The sequence below is a fragment of the Dermacentor silvarum genome, chromosome 1 (genome assembly GCF_013339745.2).
Source record: "Dermacentor silvarum isolate Dsil-2018 chromosome 1, BIME_Dsil_1.4, whole genome shotgun sequence".
In the NCBI taxonomy this organism is placed as follows: Eukaryota; Metazoa; Arthropoda; class Arachnida; order Ixodida; family Ixodidae; genus Dermacentor; species Dermacentor silvarum.
Genome location: NC_051154.1, coordinates 111,664,670 through 111,681,610, shown reverse-complemented (window position 1 = coordinate 111,681,610; position 16,941 = coordinate 111,664,670). Strand labels below are relative to the sequence as shown.

Sequence of the window (16,941 nt, the reverse complement as noted above, 5' to 3'; positions counted from 1 at the left end):
CGGGGCAACTGGCGGGAATGGGCGAGCTCGAGGCTTCCTTTAATCCATTAACGCCTGCCGTTATGAGCGCAGTCGCGAACGGCGGCGGTTTCAGTACCGTTGCTGCCGGCGCATTCCCAGAGCATGTGTCGCAGCGTTGCTCTGAGTCCACACGCTTTACACGCATCAGTCGGATATAAGCTAGGGTAACAGTGGCGTAAGACTGCCGGACTTGGGTAACTGTGTGTTTTTAATAAGCGCAAGTTTACGGCCTCTTTCCTGTTTAATTTAACGTGCGGTGGCGGTAATTTGCGTCTTTCGAGTCTGTAGTGTTGTGTGAGGTCTCTGAACGTGGTCAGGCGATCGCCCCACAGCCATTGTGATTGTTGTTGTTGCAGCGCGCGTCTGTCGTAGTGTCTCGATCCGGCAGATCCGACGCCCCGCACTCGGGGGCGGAGGCGGCGGCCACGTAGTCTGCCACGGCTCGGCGAGTGAGACCTCGAGCCACGGCGTGGGCCGCCTCGTTGCCCGCGAGCGGGACGTCGGTGTGTGCCGGGGTCCAGAGGAGGAAGACCGTAGAATTTTGTGACGTCGAGTCCCCGTCCTCACAGATTTGGAGTATGCGGGCCGCTTCCCGCGAGACGCGGCCGCGCGCGAAGCTTTGGGCTGCCGCCTGCGAGTCGCTGATCATGATCGCAGCATTCGGCACCGTGGCGAGTGCTAAGGCTATCGCGGCTTCTTCTGCCGCCTCCGTGTGTCCCGTGGTCACTGTGGCACTCGCGAGGCATTTGCCCGTGCTGTCTACAACCGCGATCGCGTGTGCGCTTCTTCCTTCGCCATATCGCACGGCGTCTACGTACACCGCCTCGTTACTTTTACCAAATTTCTTTTGAAGGTCGCTAGCTCGGTTGTTGCGTCGCCCGACGTGATGCGTCGGATGCATGTTCTTGGGAAGTGGCGGGACGATCAGGCGGTCGCAGACCGAGGCTGGAACCACCGTTTTTTCTCCATGCTGAGTGTGGTACGTGGTGCCGAGCGACTCGAGGATGCGTCGACCCGTTGTTGACTTGGATAATCGTTCGTATTGCGCAACCTCGTGCGCCTCGATTAATTCGTCGAGTGAGTTGTGAAGTCCGAGCTCTAGAAACTTGTCGGTGCTCGCGTTGATTGCAACGCCTACCGCCCTCTTGAAAGCCATTCGTATCATGCAATCGATTTTCTTTTTTTCCGACCCTATCGACTTGACTTCTCGAAGACTGCTATTGTGTGCGGTGGGAAATCCAAGAAACCCTGATACAGTAATGCAGAAAATTAATTCATTCCATGACAACGGAAAAAAATTTTCCCATCAGGGTCGCCGATCTTGGTGGCCGGTGCCAAATTTTTAGCCGCAGACTGCCTGCAAGTTTTGCGTGCTTATCGAAACATGTCACATAAGCTTGGTGCTGATGACTCCTGCGCGTTTTCACAGGCGAAAGACAAATATTGTAAAATATAATAATTAAATAGCTGATGCTCTGGCGTTATCACGGGCCACTTTGATTACTACAATAACATTGTTTGATTACTACATTTGATTACTACAATAACAGATATTTGGTCGCAGCAATGACTATATATCAGGGGCTTCACGTTCGCGTGACGTGTGACGATTTATATCTTCCTAGGTGAAATGCATGCACTAGTGCATTGTCGTGTTCTGACGTCATCACTAGAAGACCAATAGTCGTAGCCGCCAATGCAATTTCATAGCTTCAGTAATAAGTACACGTATCGCAGGAATCTAAGACACTTGGTTCAGAAGGGTTGTCGCGGAAAGATGTGATAATATGCGTGCAGAACCGAAACTATGACTGAACGAAGATTTTAATTGCAAGTACAATTTCCCTAAAGGGATATTCTGCACTCGCTACATTAAGCAGAAGAAAGCGCGGGACAGCTTCTCCTGGTGGAAGTCATTTTGACGGTCCATGATGATAATGCTTGCCGAAAATAAACAAATTTAGGACGCCGTTTGCGCCAGAGAGGTGGATGGAGCGTAAAGCTGTTGCCTTTTCTTTTTCGACAGACACGCAAGTGAAGGTGACTTTCCTCCTCGAGAACAAAGTGGTCAAAAGCAAGAAGACATCCGTGGTCAAGCGCACATCGGAACCCAAGTTTATGGAGTCATTTGCGTTCCGCCTGACACCTGCAGGGCTGAGTGCAGCCAGCGTCATTCTCAAGCTCACCTGCCTGGCGCAACCATACAAAGGTCAGAACACTCTGAGCGTCACCTTTACTAGCTCCGGCTGTTTTCGCAGCAGCACGGTGGACAGTGTATTGTGAAATCCTTGTGATTGCGACGGGACCATAGTACATACCGTTACCTACAGGAGCGCTAATGTGTCCGCGCACAACGCTCATGCCAGCAGTGAAAGCCAGAAGGCGGTACTGGCTCCGGAAGAGCCGATTGAGCGGAGCCTGAAGTCCACTAGGGTTCGTCGCTTTTGTAGCCAAACGCACTTCGCGTCACTGGAGGCCTTCTAATCGCCCACGCGTGGGCTGTGTATACGCCGTCGATAGCAGGGCAGCACGTCAACGCCGAAGGCGACGGCGCAAGTGCGACTCCAGCATCCATATATTGCGGTCGTAGTAAAATAGCATTTTATTGCGGTCGTAATAAAAGATTGCGGCGAGGGACTCAACCGTCGTCCGCACAGAAAGCCACTAGATCGTGATTAAGCTCTGTGACCGCCTTTCTATACGCCGTGAACACTGTTATGTGTGCGCGGACGTTACTTGTTCTCTTTTTTTTTCCACTTTCCCCTCCGTCAGAGTAGAGTAGCAAACCAGGTACAACCTGTCTAACTTCCCTGCCTTTCCTTTTTTTCTCTCTCTCTGTCAGCGCACTCTGCGTGCGGGCGTTTGCACAGCAAAAGCACCATTTGAAAGTCAGCTTAGTAACGTCTTCTTTCTGGCTAGTTGGTACGAAGTCACCCACTCAGATGTCTTATGTACAATAATCGGACCAACTGCCAATTGAGAAGTTGTTTGGGTGTACATATAACGCATCGGGCGACGTCGACGACCACAGGCCGCTAAGCGACAGTTTTTCACTTAAGTGCAAGTCAATATGACATATTAAGACTGTATACGCACGTGTCACTCATATTTATCAAAAACAGGCCTACATTACCTACTCGTAGAACTTAGAGAAAAGAAGAGAGAAAAATACATTCTAATTTATTTGTTTATTTGTTTTATATCCTCTACATGTCACTATACGTTCTATATTGTTGAATACAAATGTTCCTACGAATTTTGCTGGAATCACGTTAAAAGGACGGTCCAGCTTAATATTATTTGGATAGACAGCAGTGCAGTATTATTTGTCCTTAAAACTATTGCGCTGTAAATAACGGCTAAATGCTTGTATAAAAGTGCCACGTAAAAATGTGCTCCAATTGGTGTTGGCAAAATCGTCTACTGCGGCAGTGTCATTTTCTTTCTCGACAGGTGCACTGAGCAGGAACTTAAAAGCTGTACTTTTGGTTCATCTTCGCCAGAAGCGGCATTTTTTTCTGCCTGAAATAAAGTTATCGTACTTTCGTGACTATAACGCGAAAGTAGATTTTCTGTGCTGCTCTACAGGATTTAATTATTTAGAATAGTTGGCACGCTTGAAAAAAAAAAAGAAGAGAGGTGCGACGGCGCTTGCACCATTTTACCATGCTGAAACTCATAGCGAAATCGACTTTATACTGGTTGTGAACTAAGAAAAAAAAACTATTTTCAGCCGAAATTTCCACTGCGGACCGGGTGCTGACTGTAGTCCAACAAATACGGTACTTAACGCTCAATTTCTCCCTTTGCGTTTTCGCCTCATGAGACAAATATGTGCACGCTGCCTTTTCTTCCTTGCTGTTTCTTCGAGAAACGGTGGTCGGTGGCACTCACTCCACTCTAGAAACGTGGATAAGTATAAGCACAAAAAAATACCTCCCAATAAAAGTACAGCTGACGTAGATGGTACACTATATGACTCGTGATAACGGGATAAAAACGCGGCTTTATTGTGCATGGAACCAATGGACGCGCGAAAGAAAATGACGTTGAATAAATAACTATTAATGCAAGCATTCAAAGTAGGGTAAGTTTACATACTAACACTGGAATGAGCTGCGAAGTAAATGATGACCGGCAGCTCGTACAAATCAGACGAAGCACAAAGGAAGGGCATACGAGCGCTAATGTGGCATCCCCTTACCTTTGTGTTCCGTCTCAGTTGTTCCCGCTGTAGGTAAACATGCAGTTGTATTCACTCGCCCAACTTGCTACAGTTGCGGAGTAAATTGTGACGAAATAACACCTGCGCTTCAGAATTTAAAATCTTTGTAACCTTTGAAAGAGCGGCCAATATTAATGGAAGTATGTCTTATTGTTGCCTGTTGCAACAATAAGGCTTTCGCAACAATATATGCATTATATTGCCTGTTGCATAAACATGATTCACCTAAGCAACATTTGCAAAATTTTGACGGTCCAATGCAGCAGCCTACTAGGAAAGATATGTCCAAGCTCATATCTTTATCGCTCTCGCACACGCTACTCCCGTGCTCAGTGGGAGCACGTAGATATTGAGATTTTGTTCGCGCTAATTCAACTGCACCTTACGGTAATGTTTATCGATGGTGAGGGCCGGCGAAATAAAGGAACTCAAACTTGAAGACGCAGGAAACCTAGTTTTATTCTACAAGTTTTACATATGCTTATTTTTTGTGCTGACACGCTATGATGTCACGGAGGTTAAAAGGCGATTGACAAATTTAAAGTAGTATCTGCCGCTAAACGGAGTTTTATCGTCAGGTCTGTAGTTGGAAACTGCTTCCTGCGCTTATGACAGCCTAGGGGTTGACTGCGTCAGAAATAGTAACTCATACTCGGACAACTCCACTGGAGTTGTCCGAGTATGCGTAAGCATTGTGCCACTTGCTCATTTCCATGCAGCCCGTGTCATAATAAATCTGATCAAATTTGATACGACCAGTATAAAACCTTATCAACCCTTATCTGTTGTTATCAGACTTATCTGACTAGATCCGACCATTATGAACCATTATTGGTTGTTATCAACCTTATTGGACTCAATCCGACCCTTATCAACCCTTGTACGTCATTATCAACCTTATCGCAATCGATCCGATCTTTATCAACCCTGATCTTTCCTTATCAACCTTATCGGTTCTCATCATCCTTATCGGACTTGATCCGACTCTTATAAGCCCTTATCCCTTTTCGTACCTTATCCATCTGCGCCGAACTGTTATCAAGCATGACGAGACCCATATAACCGCTCATCACTCCTTATCATCCATATCAACTCAACTCACTGGCGGCTTATTTGTGTTGCGCGACGCGAAGCGCATGATCCGTCAGAGATCGGTGACCTTTCGGTCGGTGAAGGCACATCCCGCAATCACCGAAATGCATCGGGGATGTGGCGTGTTTGACATTGAACTTTCACAAAATCTGAATTTTCATATTGTCTACAATACTCTAAATCCGGTTTACATGTAGTTCTAGAGATTGCTTTTGTTCCACCATCACCAAATCTTCAAGAAAGCCCTCATCGAAACTGTTCTCCTTTGATATTTGTTTTGCACCATCGGTAGAAGACATTCATTTGGTTCAGATATATTCACCTTCTACAAGCGTGGGTGTTTGTTCCAATGGGTAGGACACTCGGCTTCTGAGCATGGGGTCGTACGTTCGAAACGCATCACCGCCAACATTTTTCCTTTCGAATTTATAGTTTTTTATACATTAATTTCTTTATAGCGATTCGCCTTATGGGACGGACCGACGGGTTTCTCCGTTGGGTAGGCATAGAAATGCTTACGCATTTAATAAATGGAGCTAGAGGCTTTAACATACATGTATAGCACCACAATGTGAAGCTTTCTTCGTGCGCTTCTGTATATGCGTCAGTGATAAGGTGAGTCATCACGACTGGCCTGCAGGTGCCAGCCGCACCAGAAGTTTGCGCCCATGGCTTTGAGCACTTTCTTGGACAACACGCTCTTAACCTCTTGGCCATGGGAGCCCTGCTTAATAACAGGGAGACGTTATGCCAATGCCATATCTGATCGCACGTATACGATATTCGTTTCTTGGATTTTCATAAAGTTACTTAGACATTCCGGCTTTGTGTGCAATACCTCGATGATACACTACTCAGAACTCCAACCCTCAAGACATCACCGAAAAATTTGGAGTGGCCACTGGGCTACCCAACCCATCTCTTGACAGAGTACGTCGATAATCTGAACGATATTCTGACCAGCAAGGGAACATTTCCGTCCTCTACAATTCATGACCTGCGTTTTGCTCTTAAATCGTAAAAAGAAGATATTACGCTTACTGCTGCTCTGTTCTTGCTAAACGTTTGCAGCAAGAAGGCATTTTATGGTCCGCATCATTCAATATAGCACACACTTGCCTGGTTTGTCAAGAAAAACACTGCGAATTTGCCGTCGTCTCTGCCCTTCGCAGTGAGTGATGTTCAAGCGTTGAATCAATACAGTGACGCAATGTATTGCCACCGTTTAATCGAGTTATGTGTGAGGCATGTACTGCAGTGGGACTCCTCCTTCGAGCTTCCCTACGAACACACGGCGCCATCTAGCACCGCCGCCGCGAAGCCTGCGCGTGGCCTCCGAGATGCATGGCGCGCCGGTGCTTGCGAACGCCGAGACTTGTTCCCTCTCTTGCCGCACACATGTTTGGCACATATATACTCAGTGGACAAAGTTGGCGTGAAGTTCATTGACGAGCGGCACATAAAGAGTGCATTCATGGCGCAGCCTGCTAATGCGTCTCGTCTGGAGTGGGTAGTCACATCGGTGGCTCAGACCCCACTAGTGCTTTCCACTGCAGAGTTGGGGATAGTGGTACAATGCGCATTATTTCATATCATCGGACACCGAACAGCATTTGCGCCGCAGTTAAGTTAGAAGGGTGCAGCACCCCATTCGCACCGGGTACCGACTCAAAATAGGATTTCCACGTGTCTGGGATACAATGGCGGTGTTTTACGCAGCGCATAAATAGCTTTAGAGAAAGTACAGAGGAGAAATGGCATGAATGGCTTCCTGAAGCAATTCATGCGCTGCGCAAAACACCGCCATGAACTATTACCAACTCGCCCAAGCTTTCACCCTTGGGATACAATGCATCAACTAGGGATAGAACCCCAGCTTTCGATACCCCATCTGGCCAAATAAACAAGCTGCCAACAAAGCAGCCCTATCAGCTGCCTACCCAAGAGTCTAACCGGAACCAGACAAACCGAAGAACACCCGACACCAATAAAACGAAGAGACAACGCCCATAACCCAATACAAACGGCCAGCTTCCCACACACTACCACGCACAACCTCTGCACCCCCAGCTCTAGAAGAAACAGAACAAACTAATCACATCATACCAGCGGGCATACAGAGCAACATTGCAAAATAAGCTCCGAACAAAATCAACAATCTAACAAAACCCACGCCACGACAGCCTGGACCACAACGTCCAGGCCCACGTCCGGGAGCACGTCGAACACCAAAATTCACTCAACCACCTCTCCCATTCAGTAACGTCCCGACATTCTCTCGGAAAGAAGAGGAGGACCATCCTGATAACCAAAACTTCTTGCCGCCACCAATGTAAGTACCGCATTTATTCGAATATAGATCGACCTTTCTTTTTCGGAAAATATGACCCAAAATGAGCTATCGACCTATGTACGTGACTAAAGAAACTCAACCTATATTCGGGAGCAAAGCTAGGAAAGGACCGAGGTAACAGAGTTCCTCCGTCGCGCCCGCCGTAAATCCAGTCTGCAGATTATCCGGGCTGCCGTTAAGAAAACCTGCATATGCAACGCACTGGACGGCACGTCGTTTAGGGTTCTGAGGACGCCTGCGATGGATCCTACGAGCACAACTACTCCGGCAGTTCCGACGCAGATGCCACTTGTGGCATCGACTAGGGAGGTTTAGTAGCTGAACTTGGGGTAAACGTAGGTGTGCCATGTTTAAAATTTTTTGTCTTTTTTTTAAGGGAAATGGGGTCGACTTATATTCGAATTAATGTTTTTTGGCGAGTTTAGTGTAAAGCGGTTGATCTATATTCGAATAAATACAGTAAGCAAGACCATCACTCTGACACCACCGCAACAATCTAATTCCCAACTACATCACAGACATCCTACGCAAACTGGACAACATATAATAAAGGGACCGCGAACGCGTTAGCCATACGTGAGCACATCATACACCAACTTAACTCCCGTTCTGAGTAAACTCAGTTACGCCAAACTTACATGAAATTAACATCCTTATACTATCAAACACACCGTAGAAATCATGCTGCTGTCCATACAAGCTCGCGAAGCACAAAGACACCTTCGCGAAGGAGTAGGTACTTTTACGTTGTCCGAAGGACGGAGCAAGGAGGTCATACAAAATAACACAGAATATGAGTCAACATATGCATACAATCAGCCTTAAAACAACACCACACATCACAACTCCTCCAACGCCTCTCCAAGTCATAGTACCACCAATAATCTGGCATTTGACCTGTAGAGCCGTCTGTTGCAAAAGAAACTGTGTATTATTTCTTCTCGCTGAGCCACTTACAACTCCCTACAGGAAACAGCAATTCCAATATGCCCCGCTCCTCCCCATCTTTTCCCATAATATACCGCTTACTCTAACCAGGCAAGATACGTACCCTCGGTGACGAATCAACATCTTTATTAATGGCAATCGCATTTCTAACTTGCAAGCAAACTCGCTATGGGACAAATTTATATATATATATATATATATATATATATATATATATATTCTTATCATAAAAAGCCTACAAACAAAGACACCAAGGACAGCGTAAAGGAAATTACATGTACTGATTCATTGAATTCCAGAAATGATCATCATCATTTTATGTCCACTGCAGGACGAAGGCCTCTCCCTGCGATCTCCAATTACCCCTGTCTTGCGCTAGCGTATTCCAACTTGCGCCTGCAAATTTCCTAACTTCATCATCCCATCTGGTTTACTGCCGACCTCGACTGCGCTTCCCTTCTCTTGGTATCCATTCTGTAACCCTAATGGTCCACCGGTTATCCATCCTACGCATTACATGGTCTGCCCAGCTCCATTTCTTCCGCTTAATGTCAACTAGAATATCGGCTATCCCCGTTTTTTCTCTGATCCAGACCGCTCTCTTCCTGTCTCTTAACGTTAGTCCTAAGATTTTTCGTTCCATCGCTCTTTGTGCGGTCCTTAACTTGTTCTCGAGCTTCTTTGTTAACCTCCAAGTTTCTGCCCTATATGTTAGCACCGGTAGAATACAATGATTGTACACTTTTCTCTTCAACAACAGTGGCAAGCTCCCAGTCAGGATTTGGCAATGCCTGCCGTATGCACTCCAACTCAATTTTATTCTTCTGTAAATTTCTTTCTCGTGATCAGGGTCCCCTGTGAGTAATTGACCTAGATAAACGTACTCCTTTACAGAGTCTAGCGGCTGACTGGCGATCCTGAATTCTTGTTTCCTTGCCAGGCTATTGAACATTATCTTTGTCTTCTGCATATTCATCTTCAACCCAATTCTTACACTTTCTCGATTAAGGTCCTCAATCATTTGCTGTAATTCGTCTCCATTGTTGCTCAATAATGGAGACGAATTACAGCAAATGATTGCTAATGATAAACTAATGGAAATGAAAGTGGATGAATAAACAACTGGCCGCAGGTGGGGCATGAACCCACGTCTTCGCATTACACGTGGGATGCTCTTACCAGTTGAGCTGCCGCGGCGCTGTTTTCCCATCTACTTTTGGGGGGATTTATGTTTATCTACTAGAACTAAACCTGGGAGTGTATGTAATATCCCCTATGCAGTCCTTGGTGTCTGTTTGTTGGCTTCTTATGATATGACTAATAAACATCGCGCCCTCGGTTTCCTCTCTTCGCGTTCATTATATATATATACATGAGGTGATTTACATTAGGGGGAACACCTTTTTTTATAGGATTTAACCGATGCAATGATGTTTTCTTCACTTTTCGTTCTTTAGACATGGCGGACACTAGATGTGACGTCACGTAGCGATCGCAGTACGTTTGCTAATTAACTAAGAACGCCTTAACTAAGAATTAACTAAGAATTAACTAAGAATGGTTAATTACCTTTCGTAAATGCTTTTAACGCCAACGCTGCAATGGTAGTATTGGAGGAGGAGGATGCCATATAAGGCAAGCACACTTTACTTGGTTTTAAGAACGCCATTCATCTTTAAGATGTGCGTTGACGAAAATTCACCTTTTCCTGCATAGAACATAGAAATAGATGTGGACATAGAAATAGGCTGATGATGATGATGATGATGATGATGATTATGATGATGACGATGAAATTTCTTTCGCCTCCTTCGGTGTCCTCCTTCAATACAACCACTGCAATGCCATCTTTAAAACCAGTAATTACAAAGTTTATTAACGAATATGTGTTATTTAGCGAACGGACTGCGATGGCTGCTCGTGCTGAAAGAACGAATAGCGAAGAAAGCATCATCACATCAGTTAAATCCTATTTGAAAAAAAAAATGCTTCCATTAACATAGATCACCCGGTATACAATACACGTATTCTGGTTCGGGTCACCCTGCTATAGGCCGAGAGTATGAGTTAGGGTTGGCCTTAGCTAGTTCGCGCTTTGGCTCAGGCACGGCTCGGCGTAACGCAAAACAAAGATAACCGAACATACATGGAACCGAACCAACGATCATGGAGTTTCGTGTCTACCTTTCGACCATTACCCCGTGGTCGATTTGAGCAAGCGAGCTGATAATACGAGCATTGGGCTCTCATAAACTCCAATGGGTTTCCGTCTGGCTCATTTCGTGCGCCATACCACAGCTTGAGCTGTGATGCAACTTTATCGTGTACGGCCTCTGGCTAGGAGTGGCTTTTACAAAAGCCTACTCTTTTCTCATTGGAATGGCTGACACCCTTATGGGCGACCCGTGCAGCTGTGAAAAAGCAATAGAACACGTTCCGTGCTATTGTCCTCGTTACGACGAAGAACGTGAACTTCTTCGCAATGTCTTGAACCGGCTCTCAGAGAAAGATTCCAAGACCGTGGCATCTTGCGTCGCAGGCTCACAAAGCAACGCAAGCAATACTACGATTTCTGAAATAGTCTATCCTCAGATGCTTGATTGTAGGCGTGATGGCCAGCCTCACGTATCCGCACTGAGGTGCCTCCCTTTCCTTTTCTCCCTTAATTCCCTCGCCCTGAGGTGTGTAGCAAACCATAAGCGGTTGACCCCCTTTCCTTTCTCTCTCTTGTTCCTTTCCCAGAGCTTTTCAAGTGGCAGATGACTCATTTTAACTTTTTTTCAGAAGTACTGGAATGTTTTCAAAGTCACGAAAGAGTATCTAAACGTATCGAGGAATCGAGGTTTCATAAATGCTGTTCGCAATAGTTAGTTAAAAGAAAACAAAGCGTCACTGGTGAGCGAGGATTTTTAAATCATATTTGTATTAGTATTCAAAGAGATGGCAGGTATCATGACGAACCTCGTTTACTCTCAGCACACTCCGCTCTTGATTTTTTGAACTTGTGATGTTTTGTTTTCGTGATGTTATAATATGTTTATCACTAATATGTGACAAGGAGTAGCCGTCGTCATTGGTGGCTATCCCTCGTATTCTCAAGCAGGCCTTGCGTCGACTTAATGCCCTTACTCGACCCCGGGATGATGATTATTACAATAATTTCTAATGGCATCCCCTTTGAAACGGGGAGACGAGAAATGCTCACCTAGCCTGCTCGAGCCAATCATGTTTTACTTTCAAGCCGGACGCGTGTCTGGTTTACCGGCGTATATCTATATTCCTCCTACTACTTTATATATTTCACTCTAGCAATTTGCCAACCTCTACATTATCTTGTAATGCATCCGATACTTTTATTGCGATAGCAATTATATGGACACTTCAACCGGATTTCTGCCGTCGGCGTCGCTGTCGCCGTCGCCGTGAGGTTCCGTATAGATTCCAAGGGCGATAAAATCGTCGCCGCGCGCAGTATGCGCGAGCGAAAGCGCGCGGGGGACGCGCGCTATCACGGAGGGCGAACTCCTCCGCGGGATATCACGGAGAGCGAACGCTCGGCGGAAAGCAAACGCGACCGTCGCGTGGGGGTATGGGAGGGAGGGAGGCGGGGGCGGCGCTGTGCTCCGGCACCAAAGCCGTATCTTGCCACTCAATCTCCCACGCGAAAGCAACAAAGCGGGAAGAGGGGGGAGGGGGGGGGCAGCTTCTCCTCTGCCAACAACTTCTCCTTTGCAGTTTGCCCGGCGGTGCCCGTCGCCAGCACCGTCTCTTAAGTCCACACGGCTCTGACCTTTGTATGCGCTGTGCATTCGCCGCTCAGTTTCCGTTGAAGCGATAGACCGCGCGAACCTGCGCTTGCTGCCAGCGTTTTGACAGTCGTTGGCTGCGGTCATTCAGTGTGATCTATTCATGTTTGCTTGTGCGCGCTGACACCACGATTGTTAATTCAGTTAGTAAGCCAATGTGTCCAAGTTTATGCAGCCGACAAAACTACTATCCCTACTCCGAATAGCTCTCTACTAATTTGCTATCGCAATCGATGCTTCGCCTTTCGGCCGAAACTGCGTCATTTTTTTTCTAAGATTACTCTAAACGTGTATTGCTTATCTCGACCACTGATGAGCCAACGCTCCCACTGGTGCCGCCCTCGACTGAAGAAGACACTGCGCTACAATAACGCTTCTTAGTGATTCGAACAAGTAGGAGTTGATTAAGAAACTCACATTCATTTCAGTGCATACGGGTAGACCACCGAGAGCAGCTGGTTACAAAATTTTCGCTCAGGAATTGTCAAGGAGTGCCAATGAAATTACAGCTCAATGAAGGGGCGGCGCTGCCATAGACTTTCTTTTGTCGATGTGGATTATCGTGTGTAGAAACGTTATAGAATACGGGGCTAAACCTCTACTTCATTGTCAGGCCAACAGAAAACAAGGCGTGCTTGCAAATCACACTTTAGATATATATGATATGCGCTGATATGCACTGATATGCACACTTTAGAGTATGCTAGCCAACTCACAGAAATCCCAGGTGGATAGGCACGTATGGTTAGTATAACTAACGCTATAGTAGGAAGATGAAAAGAAGGGATGAAAGGTACGTAGGTCAACCAGACGCATGTCCGGTTTGCCACCCTACATAGGGAAAGTGGATTAAGGGGTGAAAAGAAAGAAAGGAGAGGGAGGGAAGAAGGTACTCTCGGTGTGAATACGTGCGGTTGTCCATCACTTCACGCCTACAATGGGTCACTGAGGCCAGTCGATTTCATGAATTGTAGCAATGCCCGCGTCGCTTTGTAAGCCTCCGAAGCGTGGGGCCATGGTCCAAGAATCTGTCTCTGAAAATGGTCTGCTGTCTAATCAGTTTAACACACTGCGAAGAACGTCACGTATGATGTCATAAATATTACAAAAACACAACACATGCTCGATCGTCTTGTAACAGTTTCACGGGTCACAGGTAGGTGTGTCGGACATTCCAATAAGGAATGAGTAAGCTTTCGTAAAAGCCACCTCTAACCAGAGGCGGCACAGTAAAGTTTCGGAAGAAGTGCGATGGAATCTGTAGCTTCAATGTAGCATCAAGCCGGTAAATACGACAGTTCGCGAAAATCGGGGTGTTCCACAAAGTTTGAGTCTTGGTTTGAGCATGCAAACGAAAACCTCTCGCAACGTCTGTCCTTGACAAATGTATAGGAATTCTCAGAGTTTCTTTATGGGCGGCATCGTCAGCAAGGTCTTCACCGACGATGACACAGTGCCCCGGAAGTCATTGGAAGATTACGTCATGTCCGTTTATGAGGGCTTGATAGAGAACCTCTCTAGTTTAAACACGAGTTGTTCATGGGTCTTGCGTCGCAAGGCTGACTGCAGACTCTGAAGGTCTGCCTTGGAATCACGAAGAACAACCCACTTTCGAGGTTTTGCTTCTGTGACGTAATTAACAGTGGCACGAAGGGCGGCATGTTCTGTTGCCGGAGAGATCTAGATGTACATTAACCCACTAGGGCTCAAATCAAAGGAACCCTCGTGCGTGAAAACTATGACACCGGCGCTTCTCACACAGGGTATGCGTGGGTGATTAAATTAAAACTAATTCAAACTCACTAGGAAGTTTTTAAAACCTACTGTAAGCTAGCAGATTCACCGGCGATCACCTTTTACTTATCGAAACAAAGTCGAAAGAAAGTCGGAAACATGCAACTTGCGCCTTTGTGACCAGCGCGGGAAGGTACACGCAAAGATGAGTTCTATACTGGAGCGTATTGAATTGGGCTGGTTGGTACATTCTGGAACTTGAAGGAAACATCGCAAAAGCAGGCTGAAGGCGAGAAATATCTTTTTTGTCCCGTTCGCGCGAAGGAAAAAAAAACTGAAAGACCGCCGTTGTATGCGCACCTCGCCATCGCAGAAGCGAGGAGTTGCACAAATTGGCATTCGCTGCCTGTCGGCAACCAAAGCTCCCGGCGAACCAGGCTAACAACGAGACTAAATGTAATAACATGATATTGGAAGAGAGGTTGGCGCCTTTAGGTGGCACCGGATACTCCTTGTCACATTGCAGACAAAATGAAACCCCACAGAGTGAAAAAAAAAAACATAATTGAACACAGTCAAAGAGCACGAATGCATATAAAGTTCTGCTCACTAGTCCAGGAAGCCACAAAAGGGACTACATAACACGCACAAACAAGTACAAGCATGTATAAACACGCACAGTTCTATAAATAAATACACGTACTTGAAATTTTGCGTGTATGAAAACACACTTTTGTAGAGGGGTGGGCCATAATTGCATGGCATATCACATAACTACGCATCATAGAATAAACCTAAGCTGCCATGACACTATATCGTTCGTAGTATGACATTTTAATAGAATTTTCCTTGAAGATGCAAACATCTGACGTTAGAACTAAATATTCTTGTGCCATAATAAACAAGATGCCAAGTGTTTTATTCAATGACGCAGGCTGAAAAAAAAAACGCGATCTAGTGGAAAGTCTAGTAATGAAAACGCGCGGCAGAACCACTCAATATACGACTTCTAAGGGTAAATACTGAAGTATAACACGACCAAAAAGCATTTATTATCAGCGGAGCTGTTCAAGCCGGCCGTTAGTCCATCCGTCGTCGAAAAAATATGTGGGCCGTTCCTGGCGGTAGTGCAGAAAGGGTACAAGCTCAATGGCACATACCCCTCTGAACTAGCGATGCTGAGCCTGGCTAAGTCTAGTTAACCGTGGTTGGGACTACTTAAGCTTGCCAGTCATCGATAGCCAATCGAGAGTCAATCAATAGCTAATCGATAATCAATCAATAACCAATTAATTCCGGAAAATGCTGGGGATGACTTGGCAGTGCTTAGCCTAGCCCAAATACGTAGCCATACCTTGCGATAGCCAATCGATAACCAATCAATAGCTAATCAATAATCGATTAATAATCAATAAATTTCGGAAAGAATGCTGGGAATGACTTGCTAGTGCTTAGCATAGCCCAAATACGTGGCCAATACCTTGCGATAGCCAACCAATAGCCGGTCAATAGCTAATCCATAATCGATCAATGATCAATAAATTCCGGAAAATGCTGGGGATGACTTGGTAGTGCTTAGCCTAGCCCAAAAGCCAGGACTAGCTAGGTGCCCATCAGCTCCGCTGTCTCTTTAGCATTGCGCCTCCAGTGCAAGCTACGCTAATTTCTTTCTTTTTGTATTTTTCTTTACTGTGCAGAGGTTACATTACGTATACTCTAGACAAAATTGTCATCGCGCAAAACACGCAGATCAGTGCAATGTATTTATTGGATCCATGACCGCGGGCACCTGTTCGTTCAATGAACGAACAGGGTACGTTGGCAGGGGACCATTCAAGTGTATAACTAACTTCCATACCAAGGGCGCTATAACGTAAAATGATTCCAAACTGTTTTGATTCCAATTTCTGCAATCAGCCTCCCCGATTGGTCAAAACATTTTCGGGCCACTCCCAACTTCGCCTGCCTGTCACGCGACGTCACGAAAACCGCGATAGCTCCCCATCTGATATAGGGTGTACACACTGATTATGCATGATTAAACCGCACAAAAGAAAAGTAATCATTCCTGATTCGACGCCTTTTCACCATTAGCCCTCTGCTATTGGTCCAATGTTTACTGGCTACGCCCACTTCGTCTGTCTGTCACGCGACCTCACAAAACGGCGAAAACTCACCACGTCAAAGTGACGTGTACGCGAAAAAAATGCATTAATATGCCGAATAAAACTGAAAATTTTTCTGAATAGCCACAGACTGCCCCATTCCGAAAGGAATAGAAGATGGCTGCCCGCTGATCGCTCAGGCCCTCACTACTCGCACCTGCGGTGAGCATGTATTTATTTGCGCATGATAAACCTTTTTGCGTGGCAGTAAAACGTTGTCGAGCCCTTACAGCATGCGTACGACATCGCTCTGCCAACTCTTCCTTGCTGAGGATCCGTTTTAGGGGCATTCCTATCCTTCCGTTGCACGCCGCCGCGATTTTCAACCATGCCACCGCAAGCTAAGTAAGGAGAAGGGGACCAATCGGAGATGCCGGCACCACCCTCTTCATGCGGTTATCTATTTTCACTGTGCTGGCTCGGCCCCATCAAAACCATCTCCACTAGAACGTGCTCCTCGCCTCTTGTCAGCCAATTAGTTAAGAAAAACCGCTGAGTGTAGACAATGTTATTGGTTTGGAAAGCGAACAAAGGTAGCCTCCTATAATCCAGGAGAGTGTTTGATTGGGTTGTTCAGACAACGCTGCGGGTCACCTC

General features: G+C 46.1%; 1 protein-coding gene across 2 annotated transcripts in view; it reads left to right on the top strand.

The window, feature by feature from the left end:
* The window catches only part of LOC119435106 (synaptotagmin-15), a 402,319-nt gene that overhangs the window by 355,670 nt on the left and 29,708 nt on the right, over positions 1 to 16,941 (top strand). For both annotated transcript variants that reach the window (XM_037702055.2, XM_049672531.1), the window contains exon 8: positions 2,048 to 2,230. In XM_037702055.2, coding sequence (XP_037557983.1) covers positions 2,048 to 2,230 — 183 coding nt within the window. The remainder of the gene's footprint in view (positions 1 to 2,047; positions 2,231 to 16,941) is intronic.